The following is an 18,591-nucleotide window of genomic DNA, read 5'->3' as shown; positions in this document are numbered from 1 at the left end:
TCTTAGAACAAAGCCAAGCACAGCAGGGAGAAAGACTATAAAACATGACCCCAAGCACTCAATTAGCTTATAAGTTATGGGGGCAACTGAAGAGATGATCATTCAAGAACCAGAAAGGATGCAGAGTATACAATGAACGTGAACCTAGGCTGTGCCCTAGGCTGGAAGTGTTGTGTGAGGTTCCAAAGCTTCCAGTGACTCTCTTCTCTGCATTGTTACAAGACGAGTCACCGAAGTTTTAAGGTTGGGTTGAGACTTTAAGACGAAAAACGTTCTTCATATTCATAAAGAGAAACTCTCATTCCTTGACTTAAGGAATTCCTTGACTTAAGGCACAGCATATCAAATATACAGAGCCCTTGAAATATTGCAACTGAAGGCTTTTAAAAGCCTTGCGTTACATTTGGGCAACTGTGGACATGGACTGTACTTGCTTCAGAGGCCGCAAAGCAGCCAAACAGGGAGATGAGCTGGAGGTTCCCCAACTCTGGTCTACGGCGTGGGGCTGGATGCTTTTTTCCTGGGTGAAGGACACAGTAAAGGAAAACGTCCTCACTAGCCCTTTTAGCTAAGGGGCCTGGCTTCTTTAGTCTCTCCCTTTTCCTACTACAAACCTGAGATTCAGACCAATGAAAAGAAATAAGGGATCCCCTCTGGAAACAAATAACTAACAGGAATATTATTATTAGTGAAACATATACACTGCATTCTACTGAAGTGTGAAGATGAAAATGACATAGAGAAAAAAATCAAAGACGTTTTCCAATGTAGTAAGCTTCTGGTCATGAGGAAGAACCAATGAAAGTAAAGTGCCAACTGAAGATAATTTCACTGATTCCCAAGAATTTTTTAAACTCATTACTGAAAGAAAATGAATTTGAATTTGGGTGGGCAATGAGAAATCAAAGTTAAAACAAGGCTAGGTTTTTGTGAAATCTTCATAATTAAAACATTTTCTTACTTCTGTGTAATTTTAAGATTGTGTAAGACATAGCAGTAAGAATTCGTTCTCCTTCAAAGATATAGATGTCCCATATTCTGAGGTTTAGTGTAAAGGGAGTCTACAATTAAAACAAAACAGAAATAAGATTAACAGTTTGCCCTTGGCTGGAATTTGTAATTTTATGATTGGGCTTTGTAAATAAATACTCACCCGATCAAGGAAACATTGAAAAAACCATTTCATTGTGTAAAAACTTGTGTAGATTTCTTGAGAATCCTGGAAAAAACAAAGACTTCACAACTTCTGGATTGCAGCACACAAAATATGACAATATAATACTAAAAGTTAGGCAGGTTTTTGGAGGTAGCTGTCACAGCTAAACAAAACCATTCATTACAAATCTCTTTCGTGCTGGAGTAGTTCCACTTCTTCTCTCCTGACTCCCTCTTCTCCCTCAATTTTACTTTTGAAAATCACCCTGAGAATAAACCCTTCATAAGATAGGACTGTAATACAACACTTTGCTTCTCTTTAATATATTCTAAAGGGATGTATCCTTGCTTTACTAAGTTACTGTGTTTTACAGGACAGCATGTATATGGTTCACTGAGGATGAGTTTGTATGACTCTTAAAATATTTTAGTGTGATTAAAAAACCTCCCAAATCACTGAGAAATCACACATCCTTAAAAACTATATTGTTCGTATATATCAGCTTCAAAGTTTGATTCTATGAGTTAGGGCTGTGATAGTTCATCCATACTAAATTTCACAAATCTAACGTCCTTTGAACAACTGGGAATTAACAACTGCTCAGTAAATGACATGGACAAGACTATAAATCAATAGGGTAATTGGGACCAATGGCTGCACTCAAGTCCTCTAGCTTTATTCTTGGTGTAGGTGGGTGTAAGTCAATGTCACATCTACCTACCAAGTGCTGCTTAAGCTTGGACAAAAATTTATTCAGTATTTTTTCATGATGTTCTTGAAACCTCAAGAGTTTGGGGAAACCATGGACAAAAAATCCTAGAATATAAACATAAAAACAATACTTCATAAACAATACCAACAGAAATCTCTATTTTAAAGTGCAACATACTTCTTTCATCTTTTAACTGTCAACAACAACAAGAACAACGAATCCAGTAATCACCCAAATATTTTTCCTCCCCTCCAAGGAAACAATTGTGTATAAGCATTGGTTAATGAAACTTACAGTCTAGTATGTGTTTGCTAAGGATCTTCTATATCCTTGTAAAAGTATAAAAGAGGACAGAATATTTCTGAATTAAAAGGGAAACTAAGAAAAAATGGAAACTGAGGCCATTTATCAAAATTATCTGTTCTCTTGAAGTACTGGGTCATGTCTTATATGTACACATTTTTATAAGTTATTCTAATCTTGATTACTTATTTTGTTTTACCATTAATACATTACATAACAAACATTTTATTACCCTTTTCAGGCTTACTCCAATACCAAGCCAAGGTTATTGTCACTTTTTAATCCTTTCTATAAGTGATACTTGACATCAGCTAAAACATACAGGCACTATATGATTGATGTTAATATATTCTATCCCAACTGATTATACAATATAATCTATAAGATTTCTAGGAAGTAACTGTAAATGGGAAGTTAGTATTCATTTTGTGTATTTAAGTCATGAAACTTTACATCTATTTTCATTCAAAAATTTCCTTTCAGATATTCTATATAATCTGTTAAAAAGGATGCATACACAATGAATTTATCATTTATCCACATTAGTGTTTTCCAACCTGGGTTCTACTTAACTTCGAAAGATGTTACTAAATGTTCTGTTTTTGAAAGAATCCAGGAGAAATACTGTGTGTTATATGTACCCTTCTTGCCTATGTTCATGAGGCATATGAACTTCTGAATGTTTCTAAGTTGCTTTATGGACTAAAGAAACCTGGTTTTCTTCGTTTAGCTCATCTCCCAGCCTTACTGGCTCTTGGAGTCCATTTTTCCGCACAGCACACCTGTTTCCAAAAAGTGAAACTACGTCCCTCCAAGAACCCAAAGAACACACTGCTGGGAAACACAGCTTTATAATCTTCAGGGAAGGGCTACTTCTTAGCTAATTCTCCGCTTTCTAAGGCGCGTGTAGAACTTCCCAGACAGCAACTTCCTCCCTTCGTAACACTGTCCAGTGAAGTGGGTCCATAAAGAATCCATGTCTCTCTTTCTGTGCCACTTTCATGGTCAATTTGATAGGAATGGGAGTTGGAAGAATTTCAATAAAAAGTCTGATTTTGAAAAAGGCAATCCCTTCAGTAATACACAAGTGCCCAAGGGTGCTAGGATACCCGACTCTGCCTCACTGCTCAGTGCGTCCCAGACTTGATGTTTCAAATCTCCCTTTCTTCAGCCCTCACTTTATTCTGCACATTTGTAAGTGACACCACTGCCATACAGGAAATGCAAAGAACTGAGGCAACCTTCAGTTACATAATTTCACAGGCAGACCCTGAAACAAATACCTCTAAGTACAAACTTACCCATAATAATGACCTAAACTGCTTTGGTAATGAAAATGTTAGGACAGTAAAATTAATACTGCTTTATAGATTAGACTGGTGACAATAATTACTGAAAGCAAGCTATCAGGTTTGTTTAAAAGAATGAATTTTCTAAAATTGGGCAGTATTCCACATAATTACATACTACTTAAACCGTAACATTCCACTGTACTTCAAGATATATCAGCAACACCATCTCAGGGTAAAGCAAAATGAAGACTGATAAAGAAGAGTTATTCTTCTTCAAGATGTCTTTTGAAATGATACTGTCTATTGGATGGCAGCTCAATATAATGTGCCTTACTACTGGAGTCTCTTTATGGGATGCAAAGTGACCAGAAACAGTTATCATGCAGATAGTATTTATTTTTTAAAAGATTCACAGGGAACACTGAGGGAGAAACAGACAGACAGACAGACAGACAGACAGACAGACACACACACACACACAATGCCCCCACAATAACCACATGGTAAGAATGTGAGATTTAATAAAGTATGGTCTATGGAAGGTCATACTTTTGAAAATTTAAAATATTACTTTAATATGCGGCAGGTTCCCTACCACGTAAAGCTTTAACATTCACAAACAGAACTAAGATGGTCCATTCCCAGAGTGATTAGTGTTAAAATTGTTTTTAATTTAGTATTATCACACGCAGTGGCACTGGGAAAATAATTTTGCATTATACGGACAAATGCCACTTTCATTTCCAAGAGAAGCTGCAATCCAAACTCTCGCAAGTAAAGTTTACTGCATATGCTTGGCAAATATAACGAAAACGTTATTAAAAACCTCCTTCTAACTTGAAAACCAAAAAATTATGCAAGTTTTGAAATATTAAATAATAAAGTGGCCAGAATATGTTATCAGCCTTTTTACTGTAAAATGGACTCAACTTTACGGCTGAAACACACACATGAAATACAAAACTACTTAATTATGGTGTACCTTTCCTTTAAACACCTAAGTGTCATTTCTCAATTAATACTCTTTGACAAAGAAGCAGACATCACAACATCCAGTCAATAGGAGACATCTCACTGAATGCACGACTGTCCAAAAGTTCTGAACAAAAGCTCTCAATAATTCAGTTTTTCCTAAATTCTTCTAAACCTAAATTAGTTTCTCCTGACTGGGCTAAGTAAGGAAAGAGTTTTAAAATGTCAACAGTATACTTTGTAGTAAACACGAAGGAATATACACGTGAACAGAAAAGTTTAGAAATAGAGAAGAATTAAATGAGAAACTAGTAACAAACACTAATGAATTAAAGAAGCCCCTAAACATTTTTTTGTACTTAACCCTACCGATCATCTTCCAAAGTCTGACTTTGTTTGAATTTGCCTTTTTCTCCCTCCCTTGTTTGTTGCTGATGATCAACTATGGGGTTTTCTTACCATGCATAGCATGTTTGGGGCCCGAGAACAGTTTGACCAGGGCCCAGAAGGCGTCTTCTTCATTCATATACATGAGGAGTAAGGCTGTGATCTGGCTCATCCCCTGACAGTATCCAACTTCCTAAAGAGAAAACGAGAACAGAGAAACTGGGGGTTTTCAGATCGAATTACATGTACATGCACATATAAAAAACTGATGTAGAAAATAATCAGAAAATGCCTAAACACATTATTTAATGGCAATTCTATAGAGAAATATTACAATCTCAACAGCACTGAGCCACATACTATCAGAGAATGCACCTGGTATTGGAGAATAAACGAAGAAGTACAGGCAAGTCTAACCTACATGGATTTTACTGAGCCCTGTTCAGTAAGTACCATTACACCTTCTGTAAAGGCTGTTTATTTTTCTGTTTTGTGTGTGATTCTCAGCTCAATAGTCCTCTTCTTTGCTCAGATGCTGGCAAATTTCTCTCCTCATACAGTTCCCAAATTTGCTGTCTTTTCTCCTCTACACTTCCGGACCCTTATACAGACACATTGCGGGGCACCTATCCAGCCTATGCTCCTTCCCTGAGAACTGCCCACTCTCCCCATAATCCCTGCTTATAACATGGCCTTAGAGATTCATGTCTGTGCCATGTGAACCAAAGCTGCTGGAGCAGAGGACACCTGGCCCCAGGGAACCATTAACTGGCTGCAAGACTAATTTACTTATTTCTCTAAGAAAACTGAATAAAGCCACAGAGACTGCAATCCGATGGTGGTATGTACTTGAACAGAATGGTCATGGTGAGTCCATGGGTGCAATACTAGCCTTGGAAAAACAGATAAGCAGACAAAGAAAGCAATCTGAAGAGAGAACCAGTGGAACGAACAGTTCCCAGAGACAATCAGAGTTACCACATGGCCACAGAGTGGAAGAGAGAGAAAGGGAAGCTCTTCTCACTGGAGGCTTCTCACTCTCCAGCTCCAACCCCCTGAGCTTCATTTCTGTGAGAAGTCCCTTTAATCAATCCCTTTTTAACTTGCCCTTGTTTGAGTGAATTTCTGTCCCTTTTAACTTAAAGGTTTTGACTATAACAGAAATGATATACCCCAAGGTTCAAGGTGTCCTTCCTGGAATCTAGTCGACAAGCATTTATTTGGCATCTACACTGGTTTCGACACTAGTTGATCTTTCCCCCCAAATCCTTCTCCCCCCAGAGTAATCAATGCCTTAAGAATAACATGTTCTAATACCTAAAAGCTTCGTTTTGGCCCACTCCAGGAGACAGCAAGTAGGTACATATGGTCTCCCACCTGGACCTCACTGAATAAACGAAATGTGATCCTGAAAGGCAACCTCCCGGGGCAATGAGGAGTCACCAAGAGTCAGGTGGAAATTAACCTAGCTACCACTTCCTGTCCTCCTAGCCTGCTCATTCCAGTCCTACCTGCTTAAAATAAAAACAAGACAAACAACACCACAAAACGTAACAAAACAGTCTGGAGAAAGAGGGGGAAAGTGAGCTTCGCTGTCATACTGTGGTTTTTCCACTTCCCAACCAGCTCTGCTCTAAGACGCCAGGGGGGCCACGGGAGCCTCGGGAAGATCCACAGAGACCTGGAGACCATCCAGTCCTGAGAGGAAGCAATGCAGGCCAAAAGGGCCTTGTCAGGAGGGAGGCCCAAAGATCTCCTCCAGGTGTCAGAGCACAACTCAAAAAGCTGTGGGCAGGCGTGCTCCAACTTACTGTATTGTAGATAGAATATGCAGCAAGAACGTGGAACAGGGATTGCTGCCTAGAAAAAGAAATTTACATTGAACACAATTTAGTTTTTTTCACATATTTTTAAAATTATAAACTTAAAAAAATAAACAACAGTTTGAAGATAAACAGATAATGCAGATAAAACGACTACTATAATAAGGAAATGATCCCCGAACTCAAATTTAAACAATACAGTCTAAACTTGAGGCTAAATTTGACAGAAAGGATTTATAGCAAAAAGCACGAAGGGCTTCACAGTTTCTTCAATTTGTTCCCCTCTTTCACTGAACTACTCTCACTATAGAATCATCCCCATAGAAGGAGCTGGCTGGACGGAGCTGCAGACCGGCCTTCTGAAGACTCACTCACACTGCCAGCTCCGAGAAGTACCTTGCGGGGGGCGGGGGGCATGTCCCCCAGGAGGCGGTATACACCCGAAATCAGCCTCCAGCACCAGCGCTGCCTCTCCCAGGATCCAGGGGTGGGAACGGGAGTGGCTCCACACACCGTTACCTCTCGGGTCCACTAACAACATGCTTGGCTCTGCTGCTCTAGAGGTCCTGGCTCCAAAGAGAGGAATGTCCCCACCAGGAGACACAATGATTCCACTGAACTGGAAGCCGAGACGGCCACCCGGCCACTCTGGCCTCCTCATGCCTCCAAATCAACAGGCAAAGAAGGAGGTGCCTGTACCGGCTGGAGGGACTGCTCCCGACCACTAAGGGGAGGGGGTGCTAGGACACAGTGGACGTAAGCAGGAGCACGTCTAGAACACAGGAGACACTTAAGGTGCCTCTGAGTATAACCAAACCCTGTGATTAAAGTCAACGGATAACCTCCACAAGCAAATTCAGGCAGGACTGCTAATGGTCCAGACTCTTCAGGAATAAAGGTTTAGGTCCCCCCACCAGGCAAAGAACCACAGCCAGCCGAGGCACTTGCTGAGGGCAAAGGGAATATGGGGTGGGTGGTGGGAAGGTAAGTAACCAACCAGCAGTGACCACAGGCCCAGTCGCAGAACTGCTGACTATATCTGTTTTGAGCATTTCCTTATTTTGATATCAATATGTTTGTGTATATATTTTAATGTGTCTTCTTCCTTCTCTTTTCCTTATCATCTAACATAAGATGTTTAATAATAGTTGACTTTATATCACAGAATTTAGGTTACACATATCAACGCAAAAAGAGTAAACACTGCCCAAGGGCGCTGCATCTTTTCGTGCGGAGGGGGTTAGCATATTTTCAGTCGTAAGTAGAATAGCTGTACCATGTCAGGCAAAGCATGCCTTTATCGTCTTTATGTGGAAATTAAGTTGACGAGGGTGGGCTGTGATGGTTAGCTTTACGTGTCCACTTGGCCGGGCTACAACCCCCAGTTATTCAAACCCTAATGTAGGTGCTTTGTAAATGTCATTAAAGTACACAGTCAATTGACCTGAAGTAGGGGAGAGGACCCTAGATAATCTGGGAAGCCCTGGGTCAAGCAGTCAAAAGGCTGGAAGAGCAGATCCGAGGGTTCCCTGAAGGAGGGACTCCTCCTGTGGACCGCGGCTTCACTCGTGCCCACCCGAGAGCTCCAGCTGCCCTTCCTGACGGCCCGCCCTACAGATCTTGAACTTGCCTAGTCAGTCCCTGCAACTGTGTAAGCCAATTCCCCACGATAAATCCCTTAGTTTACATCTCTTACTGGTTTCTTTTTCTCTGGTTGAACCTTAACTGATAGGAGGTCAGCAAAACTGTACCTTTCATTCCTAAACTGTCACAGTCATTTCATTTGCGTATTTTCCATTTTTTTAGTTTCACCTTTGCATGGAGTCAAGGGTCTAAGAATATATTTATTGCTGACATGGCTCTCAAAAAGTAACACAATCTCTCATTTCTTTGATAACACTTTTAATAAAAGTATCTACCATATATTTAAGAATTCCCAGATCATAAAATGATTTATAGCAATTTTATAGCACCTACTATGTCAAAGGTTAAAAATTTAAGTTAAATTAGCTCCTGAATTGTACACAATATGGAACAAATGATCCACCAAAACTTAAACCCTTAGAATTGGAATCAAAATTATCGTCTATACAAGACATTTCAAATTGATAAAGACTATTTGTACATGCTATTCATAGTTCATAATACTAAACTTTACTTACTTCACACCATATCTGTCTCTAAACATGATATGGTCCCTAAAGGTGCGGTTGACATCAAGGTCTATTTGTCTGATATCAGGTGAACAACCCCGTGCTCTGTGTTTTAATTTCTGAAGAGGAAAAAGAGGGGAAGAAAGCACATTTTTATGGAAATCGGTTGTCAAAAAGCCTACGACAAATGGTAAAATAATTCTCTTTAAAAAACTTTTGACTTAGGAAAGCCATTTCCATGGTTCAAAAATGAAAACAATATGAAAAGGTGCGCAATGAAAGGTTTCTCTCCATCCACACCCCCTCCTCTCCCTCCTCCCACCCCCTCCTCTCCTTCCCATCCTGCCAGTACAGTTAGACTTTCATTTTGGATGGAGAGCGTTTTGGAGTTTGTGTTCCTAAGACTCTTCACAGCTGAGCCATGCAGTTCACTATGCTCCCTTTCTTCTTTCTAGCACAATGTTTTTGTTTTCCTTGGGGCTTATCATTGCCTTGTTTCTTGATTTGCTTCATTTTCTACATATGTGTCACTAATTCAATCCAAACTCACTTTAAGTTGCATCAACCTCTCCTGGTGCTATTCTAACAGAACCGGCACCCTCCCTGCAGACCTGGCTTCCAGAGCTTTTGGACCCGCTACTCAGCGGGGGTCTCGGGGGTCTCCCTTCACCATCGGCTAGGCCTTCCTTTGCTTGGGTCCCCTCTCTCCTGCATCTCACATCTTTCTTGGCTTATTCCCTTGTTCTGGAGGAGCTTGTCCTCCAGTAGCTCCTGTGAAAGGGCGTGTGGGAGATAAATTTTGTGACACTTTGAATGTCTGATAAATCTATCTTCTTTCTTAGCTATTTGGCTATTTTAGAATTCTAAGTCAGAAAATATTTTTGCTCAAAAGGCACCGCCTTCACTGTCTTCTAGCTTCCAGTGTTGCCATTCTAATTCTTTCTTCTTTATATGAAATCTATTTTTTCCTCTCTAGAAGCTTATAGGAGCTTCTATCTTCAAGTTTTGAAACTTGCAATTTCTGTGCTTGGCTTGGATCTATTTTTAGCCACAGGTTTGGGCACTTGATGGATATTTTCAATCGTAAAAACTCATTGATTTGAGTTTTGACTTCATAATCTATTTTCTGGGAAATTTCTTCACTTGCTATTTTCAAACCCTCCTCTAGTATTTTTCATTTCTATTATCATTTTTTATATTCATAAGCTCTATTGTTCTCTAATCTTCCTTTTATAGCATCCTATACTTGTTTTATGGACACAATATCTCTTTTTATCCCTCTGAAGACACCAGCAATAGCTCTTCCGTTTTCTCCTTGCTGTATAGTCTTGTTTCTCACAAATTGCTTTCTCTACTTGTTCTTATTTTCCATGTTATCTCCTAGCTCCTCTCCTCACTCATATTTGAAAGAAGACATGAGAAAGCTGATGGAAAGCGCTATGTGCAGACGTGGGGCTTCAAGCTCTGTCTTCACTGTAGAGTGATCTGGCTGGTTTCACTGGGCTTCCCTTGAAGTCAGGAGTTTGGGGGTATTTTCTTGGGCTGGTCAGATTCCTAGAGAAGACTCTTCTGAGCTCCTGTCAGGAGGACAAGCTTCCGGATGCCGGTGTTTTGTTCTGGGAGCCGAGCGGAGGGAAAGGCGGGGCTGCCCCAAATTCAGGACATTCACTCCCTCTGTGCTTTCCTCCGCAGGTCTGTGTCCACTCCAGCCCACCGGCCTTCTGTTTCATCCTCTCCAAACAGTAACCCACACCCTGCCCCCGTCTCGTGCAGGGGTGGGGAGCAGGTGGGGGAACTCAGGGACTCTAACTACTTCTGCAACAGACTTTCAAGCACTTCTACTGTTTTTAGTTTCACTTCCACTTCCAGAGGTACCTGGAGCTGGCAATTATGAAGCCTGCTGGGGATTCTGAGACATAAATCAGGTCCTCCTCCGGTTTTCTCAGGGTTGCTAAAATTACTAAATGTTTGTCTGAATTCTGGTCTCCAAACATTGGCAAGGGTTACCTCTTCTCCCATTTTCTTATTCCTTGCAGTTTTTGTCTTTTTAAAAAACCCTCTCTGCTGTCAATTAAGCAGCATCAGGGGGAAAAGAACAAAATGAGTATGTTTAACCAGGTGGGAGATTAAAATTTATATTAATTTATACTTAACCAGATTTAATTGTAATTAAACATCTATATACATGTGTTATATTGACCTATTTACCATGTACTGGAAATATATATTTCTGTTAAAACCAATTCTAGTAAATATATATAACTGTTAATTCCTGACTTACGCTAAAAGTGGAAAAAACAAGGCTTCCCGGAATATATGTTTGTATGTTAAATGTTTTGTGAGTATGTGGGTTTTGTGTCTTGAGGTAGGAACTCAGAGAAGGGCAGCTTCTGCAGCTTTTAAAAACATGAGCACTTCCACAGTGTTTTAAAACACTTCAGAGTTCTGAAGACCAAGGAAGATATTTATACTATTGTACTAGAGAACCGTACAACCACTAAAATAGTATTGTATGCTACTTCTGATAAAAGTTGGTCCAAGAGACATTACAAAAATTTAGCTTTAAAAATAATAATCTTTACATATTTGTTCTTTAAATATCTTTAAAAAAAAAAATAAGGTAGTCGGCAAGCAAAGAGGTTTCAATTATTGTTCCGCAGGCCCCCTGGTAAAAGATGAGGTATCAAAACACAGAAAGAAAATGTTTGACAAGACACGATAAAATATGCTTTAAAATAAAATTTAGCTGAAAGGGAGAAAAACACCCAAAGACATCTATAATGTCAATTACTCTAGAAAACTTCTCCTGAAGATGGCGGTGTGGGAAGACGCGGAGTTACCACCTCCCCACTAAAGCACCTGCCGGCCGCTGGTGGGGGGCTCTGACACCCGAGGAGACGGGAGGAACCCCAAAGTGAACCAGTAGGACATAGGGGGACTGAGGCGGGAGGAGAAGTGGAGGCCAGACAGGATCGGCGCCCCCGAGGCCGGGGAGATCAGGAGAGGCAGCCGGGAGGGACTCTCCAGGAAGAGCGGGAGGGGAGAGAAGCGGAGGGCGATCGCCTGGCTCAAACGGGCCGGGGAGCCTGCTGAGCTCCCAAGCCGGTATCCCCCGCTCCAAAGCCCCCTCCAGGCCGCGTGGGTGCTGGGGGTATAGGAGGGAGGCCGGGGAGATCAGGAGAGGCAGGTGGGAGGGGCCCTCCGGGAGGAGCGGGAGAGGAGCAGAGGGCGATTGCCCCACCCACTCAGGCACGGGGAGCCTGCTGGGCTCCCAGGTGAGGTCCCCTGACAGCTGAGACCAGGGGCGGGGGGCACGCCTGGGCCCCTTCTGTTCCTTGAGCCTAAGCCTCACCCCTCACAGCCTTTTCCAGCCCTGTGGGTCCTGAGCATTGGCCCCGCCCACTGCCCAAACCTCACCCTTGCTTAGGCCCCGCCCTCCACAGCCAAGGCCTTCCCAACCCCCTCTTTTATTGTTTTTTCTTTTCCCTCCTCTTTTTTTTTTTTTTTTTTTTACTATTGTGGTACTGACGTACCTTCTGGTTGTTGATTTATCTATACTTTTATTTTTATATTCCTTCTAACATATCTGTTAGTTTCGTAGACTAATTTTTTTTTTTTACTTTGTTATTGTTCTTTTTTTTGCAAGGATTCTTCAATATATACAAATCAATCAGGGTGATACACCATATTAACAAATTAAGTAATAAAAACCATATAATCATCTCAATAGATGCAGAAAAAGCTTTTGACAAAATTCAACACCCATTTATGATAAAAACTCTCCAGAAAAAGGGCACAGAGGGAACCTACCTCAACATAATAAAGGCCATAAATGACAAACCCACAGCAAGCATCATACTCAATGGTGAAAAACTGAAAGCATTTCCACTAAGATCAGGAAAAAGACAAGGATGTCCACTCTCACCACTCTTATTCAACATAGTTTTGGAAGTCCTGGACACAGTAATCAGAAAAGAAAAAGAAATAAAAGGCATAAAAATTGGAAAAGAAGAAGTAAAACTGTTACTGTTTGCTGATGACATAATACTATACATAGAAAATCCTAAAGATACCACCAGAAAACTACTAGAACTAATCAATGAATCTGGTAAGGTTGCAGGATACAAAATTAATGCACAGAAATCTCTGGCATCCCTACACACCAACAACGAAAAACCAGAAAGAGAAATTAAGGAAACACTCCCATTTACCACTGCAACAAAAAGAATAAAACACCTAGGAATAAACCTGCCTAAGGAGGCGAAAGACTTGTACTCAGAAAACTATAAAACACTGATGAGAGAAACCAAAGATGACAAACAGATGGAGAAATATACCATGGTCTTGGATTGGAAGAATCAATACTGTGAAAATGACTATACTACCCAAAGCAATCTACAGATTCAATGCAATCTCTATCAAACTATCAATGGCAGTCTTCACAGAATTAGAACAAAAAAGTTTACAATTCGTATGGAAACACAGAAGACCCCAAATAGACAAAGCAATCTTGAGAAAGAAAAACAGAGTTGGAGGAATCAGGCTCCCTGACTTCAAACTATACCACAAAGCTACCGTAATCAAGACAGTATGGTACTGGCACAAAAACAGAAATATGGATCAATGGTACAGGACAGAATGCCCAGAGATAAACCTACGCACATATGGGCACCTAATTTACGACAAAGGAGGCAAGAACATATAGTGGAGAAAAGACAGCCTCTTCAATAAGTGGTGCTGGGAAAACTGGATAGCTACATATAAAAGAATGAAATTAGAACACTACCTAACACCATACACAAAAATAAACTCCAAATGGATTAAAGACTTACATGTAAGACCAGACACTATAAAACTCTTAGAGGAAAACCCAGGAAAAATGCTCTTTGACATAAACCACAGCAGGATCTTTTTTGACCCACCTCCTAGAGTAACGGAAATAAAAACAAAAATAAACAAATGGGACTTAATTAAACTTAAAAACTTTTACACAGAAAAGGAAACCATAAACAAGACAAAAAGACAACCTCAGAACGGGAGAAAATATTTGCAAATGCAACAACAAAGGATTAATCTCCAAAATATATAAACTGCTCATGAAGCTCAATATCAAAAAATGAACAATCCAGTTAAAAAATGGGTGGAAGACCTAAATAGACATTTCACCAAGGAAGACATACAGATAGCCAAGAGGCACATGAAAAGATGCTCAACATCACTAATTATTAGAGAAATGCAAATCAAACCTACAATGAGGTATCACTTCACACTGGTCAGAATGGCCATTATCAAAAAATCTAGAAACTATAAATGCTGGAAAGGGTGTGGTGAAAAGGAAACCCTCCTGCACTGTTCATGGGAATGTAAATTGATAATACCACTATGGAAAACAGTATGGAGGTTCCTTAAACTAAAAACAGAACTACCATATGACCCAGCAATCCCACTACTGGGCATATACCCTGAGAAAACGATAATTCAAAGAGACATGTACCACAATGTTCACTGCAGCACTATTTACAACAGCCAAGACACGGAACCAACCTAAATGTCCACTGACAGATGAATGGATAAAGAAGATGTGGCACATATATACAATGGAATATTACTCAGCCATAAAAAGAAACAAAACTGAGTTACTTGTAGTGAGGTGGATGGACCTAGAGTCTGTCATACAGAGTGAAGTAAGTCAGAAAGAGAAAATTAATACCACATGCTAACGCATATATATAGAATCTAAAGAAAAAAAAATGGTACTGATGAACCTAGTTGCAGGGCAGGAATAAAGAGGTAGACATAGAGAATGGACTTGAGGACACGGGTGGGAGGGCGAAGCTGGGACGAAGTGAGAGTAGCATCGACATATATACACTACTGAATGTAAAACAGTTGGCTGGTGGGAAGCAGCAGCACAGCACAGGAATATCGGCTCAGTGCTTTGTGATGATGACCTAGAGGGATGGGACAGGGAGGATGGGAGGGAGGCTACCTAGAGGGAGGGGATATGGGGACATGTGTATGCATATGGCTGATTTGCTTGGTTGTGCAACGGAAACTAACACAGTACTGTGAAGCAATTATACTCCAATAAAGATCTATTAAAAAAATTACTCTAGAGGACAAGAAAATTCAACATAAGACCTCATAACAGAAACAAAGCCCAGTTAAGCAGGTAAAAAATAATAGAGCAGAAAGATTATTTATGTTCTAGAATGGTTACAAGCCAATGTGCAGAATATAGGAAATCAAGCATATTTCTTATCTTAATGAAAGGAGGTGTAAGCAACTTCTAAGGTTACTCTGAGATTGGGTGGGTTAAGATCCATGAGTGTCACAATAATAAAGAATAAACATTTTACTTAAAAGAAATAGGAATGTAATGAACCTATAAACCTGAGAGCAGAAGTACAGTGGAAAGTATCTGGATGAAAAACTAGCAATTTCACTGTGGGTTTGGCCAACAAGATTACTAAGTCTTGCTAAGGCTGCAGGTGAGGTTGCTATCCACTGTCACTGGACCTCTGCCACCTGTGAGACAGAGCACTATACTCCAGAGAGACAGATAACAATGAGATACAATTAAAAGAACAGGAGAAATAGCAGATAAGAGCACTGGCTCAGGAATCAGGACAATTCCACCATTTGAGAAAAATCTTAGTATCAATAGATTAAGAAAAAGTAGTTTTATTCCCATTGAATTTCCCATTTCAGGACAGCAATTTATACTACTTTTGCAAAGAAAGAGTAAAAGAAAGTAACTGGGAAAGGAAGACTTGGTTAAATGCTAGAGGAATCTCAAGTAGTAAAAATAATGCTTATGACAGCGCTGAAAATTACAAGCTTGAAATGACTGGTGGGCAAGTCATTTCTTCTCTTGTTACTGTATACTGGATATACAGTAACTGGATAATTTTATTCTATGTAGAAAAAGCCTGAACCACAGTTCTAATATTAGCATATGTACTGGGTTGAATAGCATCCACCCCAAATTCCTGTCTACCTAGAACCTGGGCCTATGACCTGATTTGGAAATAGGGTCTTTACAGATGTAGTCAAGTTAAGAGGAGGTCATACTAGATTAGGGTCGACCCTAAATCCAATGACTAGAGTCCTTAGAAGGTGAGACAGAGACACACACAAGGAAAGGCCACTTGAGGACAGAGGGAGAGACTGGAGTGACGTAGCCTCAAGCCAAAGAACACCCGGGATGCCGGCAACTCCAGGATCTAGGAAGAGTCAAGGAAAGGTTCTTCCCTAAAGCCTTGGGATGGAGCATGGCCCTGCTGACACCCTGATCTCAGACTTCTATCCTCCGGAACTGCAGGGGAATAAATGTTTGTTGTTTTCAGCCACTCCGTTTGTGGGACTTTGTCATGGCAGCCCCAGGAAACCAAAACAGCATGGTAAGTAAAATTTTCTTCTTTATTAATTAAATAAATTATTTACTGAGCACCCACACTATGAGAGGCACACTATACTAGGGGCTGGGGTTAGATTTTAAATATTTCTCTCAGATATCATTTTTCAATACTGGTTCTAAAACTATGACATTAAAGGCAAATATGTAATCAACCATCTAAAATAATTTGAAACTCTAAAATCCTGAGACAAAACTTATATTCTGTGCAGGGTCCAAACAACTAATTTAAAAACTCTTTACATCATAAAAAACAAGTAACTGTTTAACCAATATTTATTACATCTTTTTTAAAATTTATTTATTTAATTTATTTATTTTTGGCTGCATTGGGTCTTTGTTGCTGCGCGTGGGCTTTCTCCAGTTGCGGTGAGCGGGGGCTACTCTTTGTTGCGGTGCGTGGGCTTCTCACTGCAGTGGCTTCTCTTGTTGCGGAGCACGGGCTCTAGGTGCACAGGCTTCAGTAGTTGCAGCACGCGGGCTCAGTAGTTGCGGCTCACGGGCTCTAGAGCACAGGCTCAGTAGTTGTGGTGCACGGGCTTAGTTGCTCCGTGGCACGTGGGATCTTCCCAGACCAGGCCTCGAACCTGTGTCCGCTGTATGTGCAGGCGGATTCTCAACCACTGTGCCACCAGGGAAGCCCTGTTACCTTACATCTTGATGAAATTTTGCTTATTTATACATAAATATGAAAATATCAAAAGAGCATTCCAAAGCCCCTTTTATAATTGGTGTTGGGTTTAAGTGACAAATAATTTGTCTTTATTTCAGTTATTCGGTCTTATTCTATTTATATACATTTTCTGAGGAACAGATTTCAAAGTTATTTTTATTATAATTTGTCTTTATTTCAAATTATAATTATATAAGTTATTCTATAAGTTATTCTATCTTAATTTATTCTATTTATATACATTTTCTGAGATTTCAAAGTTATTTTTATTTTTAATTTTTTTAAATTTACATTTCCTTTTTTATTAGTGACATTGAACACTTTTTCTAAGGCACAAAGTTATTTTTAGATATATGTTTCTTATTCCTTTCAAAGGTTAATATAAAATTTAGGTTTAGAAAGGGTATAGCTGAGATGACAAGGAGGTAAATTTAATGCCCTGACTAATATACAGAAAGCATTACTGATCACTGAGTGAAACGTTTAACTTTTTATAAATAAAAAATAAAACCTAGAATACTGTAACAATCTTAGGGGAAAGAAGAAGAAAACAGTCAATCATACACAGGCAGCCATTGGATAAACTGAATTCTGCTGTTATTTTCCCCAAAACTCTAAAAGTGACATTGTAAATCTCTTTATTATTAATACTACATTGCAAATGAGTAGCTACAACCAGGTGTTAGTCAATTTTCCTTACAAATATGCCCCAACATTGAATGATCGTTGCAAAATAACAGGCTGGCTCTCGGTACTCACACTATATAGGTCTCTGGTTTCTTCCTTCATTTTCGGGATCTCCAGGAGGAGGGCCCAGACTTCCCCTCTGAGCTGGAGTGGGATTCCTTTGTAAATTCTCCTATGAAACTTATTAAAAGAAACATAAATTGAAAGTTACAAACTGACAAAGCTTAGACTAGTCCCTTAAATCAAACTAATGAATATTTATTAGTCTTGTCTTTTCAAAGGATTCCTCATAATTGATACAATTTAACATGGCACATTTGGATCCTCTCATCTCTACTTTTCAGATCCAAACAGGGAGGCATATACAGAGAAAGCACAGAATAAACAAGAAAATGTTAAGTATGCCCAGTACATTAGTTATTTTCATACACTGCAAAGGTGTTCCTTCAGTGGCACGAGAGCACAATCAGTGCTGTTCTTTAAGTTGTGAACATCTGACTTACACACTCCCCATTGATATAACTAACTAGATACACATTTTCTTCTTTTTCCCTCCTACATCTAAAAGGTTCCAAATAGCAAAAGGGTTCTCTTGTGTCAAAGTGCCTTCAAGGAGGGTAGAGTCTCTCTAGAACCTTCTCATAACTCAATGTGACCTACAGTCTTCATTCAAGTCCACCTCCACCCCCCAAACACACACTCTCTCCCTCTTCCCTCTCCTCTTCCCAATTCTGGAGCGTTTCTTCAGGAAAACCTCTGTCCTCTTCTTAATGACATTGATCCTATCTGACCAGACAAAAATAGTGATAAATTTCCATCAAGAAGGAGCATCATCATCTTTGAATGAAATTAGGTATAAATCATCAGCATCATTAACACTCTGGGTCCTTGAAAGTACACTGCCATCACTCTAAGAATCTTAAGACTCACCATACCTCTTCATATTCTTGTAATTATATCTTTTTTCTCAAGGCTAATTACGTACTCAAAATAACATATAAACCTATTATGCTCGT

General features: G+C 39.8%; 1 protein-coding gene across 3 annotated transcripts in view; it reads right to left on the bottom strand.

The window, feature by feature from the left end:
• The window catches only part of USP6NL (USP6 N-terminal like), a 143,347-nt gene that overhangs the window by 14,437 nt on the left and 110,319 nt on the right, over positions 1–18,591 (bottom strand). For all 3 annotated transcript variants that reach the window (XM_030836939.3, XM_060293314.1, XM_030836936.3), the window contains 7 exons: positions 17,648–17,755; positions 8,808–8,917; positions 6,634–6,682; positions 4,895–5,015; positions 1,878–1,972; positions 1,154–1,219; positions 962–1,061 (listed from right to left, as the gene is read on the bottom strand). In XM_030836939.3, the coding sequence (XP_030692799.2) occupies positions 962–1,061; positions 1,154–1,219; positions 1,878–1,972; positions 4,895–5,015; positions 6,634–6,682; positions 8,808–8,917; positions 17,648–17,755 (649 nt within the window). The remainder of the gene's footprint in view (positions 1–961; positions 1,062–1,153; positions 1,220–1,877; positions 1,973–4,894; positions 5,016–6,633; positions 6,683–8,807; positions 8,918–17,647; positions 17,756–18,591) is intronic.

This window comes from Globicephala melas, chromosome 2 (assembly GCF_963455315.2).
Source record: "Globicephala melas chromosome 2, mGloMel1.2, whole genome shotgun sequence".
Classification (NCBI taxonomy): domain Eukaryota; kingdom Metazoa; phylum Chordata; class Mammalia; order Artiodactyla; family Delphinidae; genus Globicephala; species Globicephala melas.
This window is presented reverse-complemented; position numbering and strand designations above follow the sequence as displayed.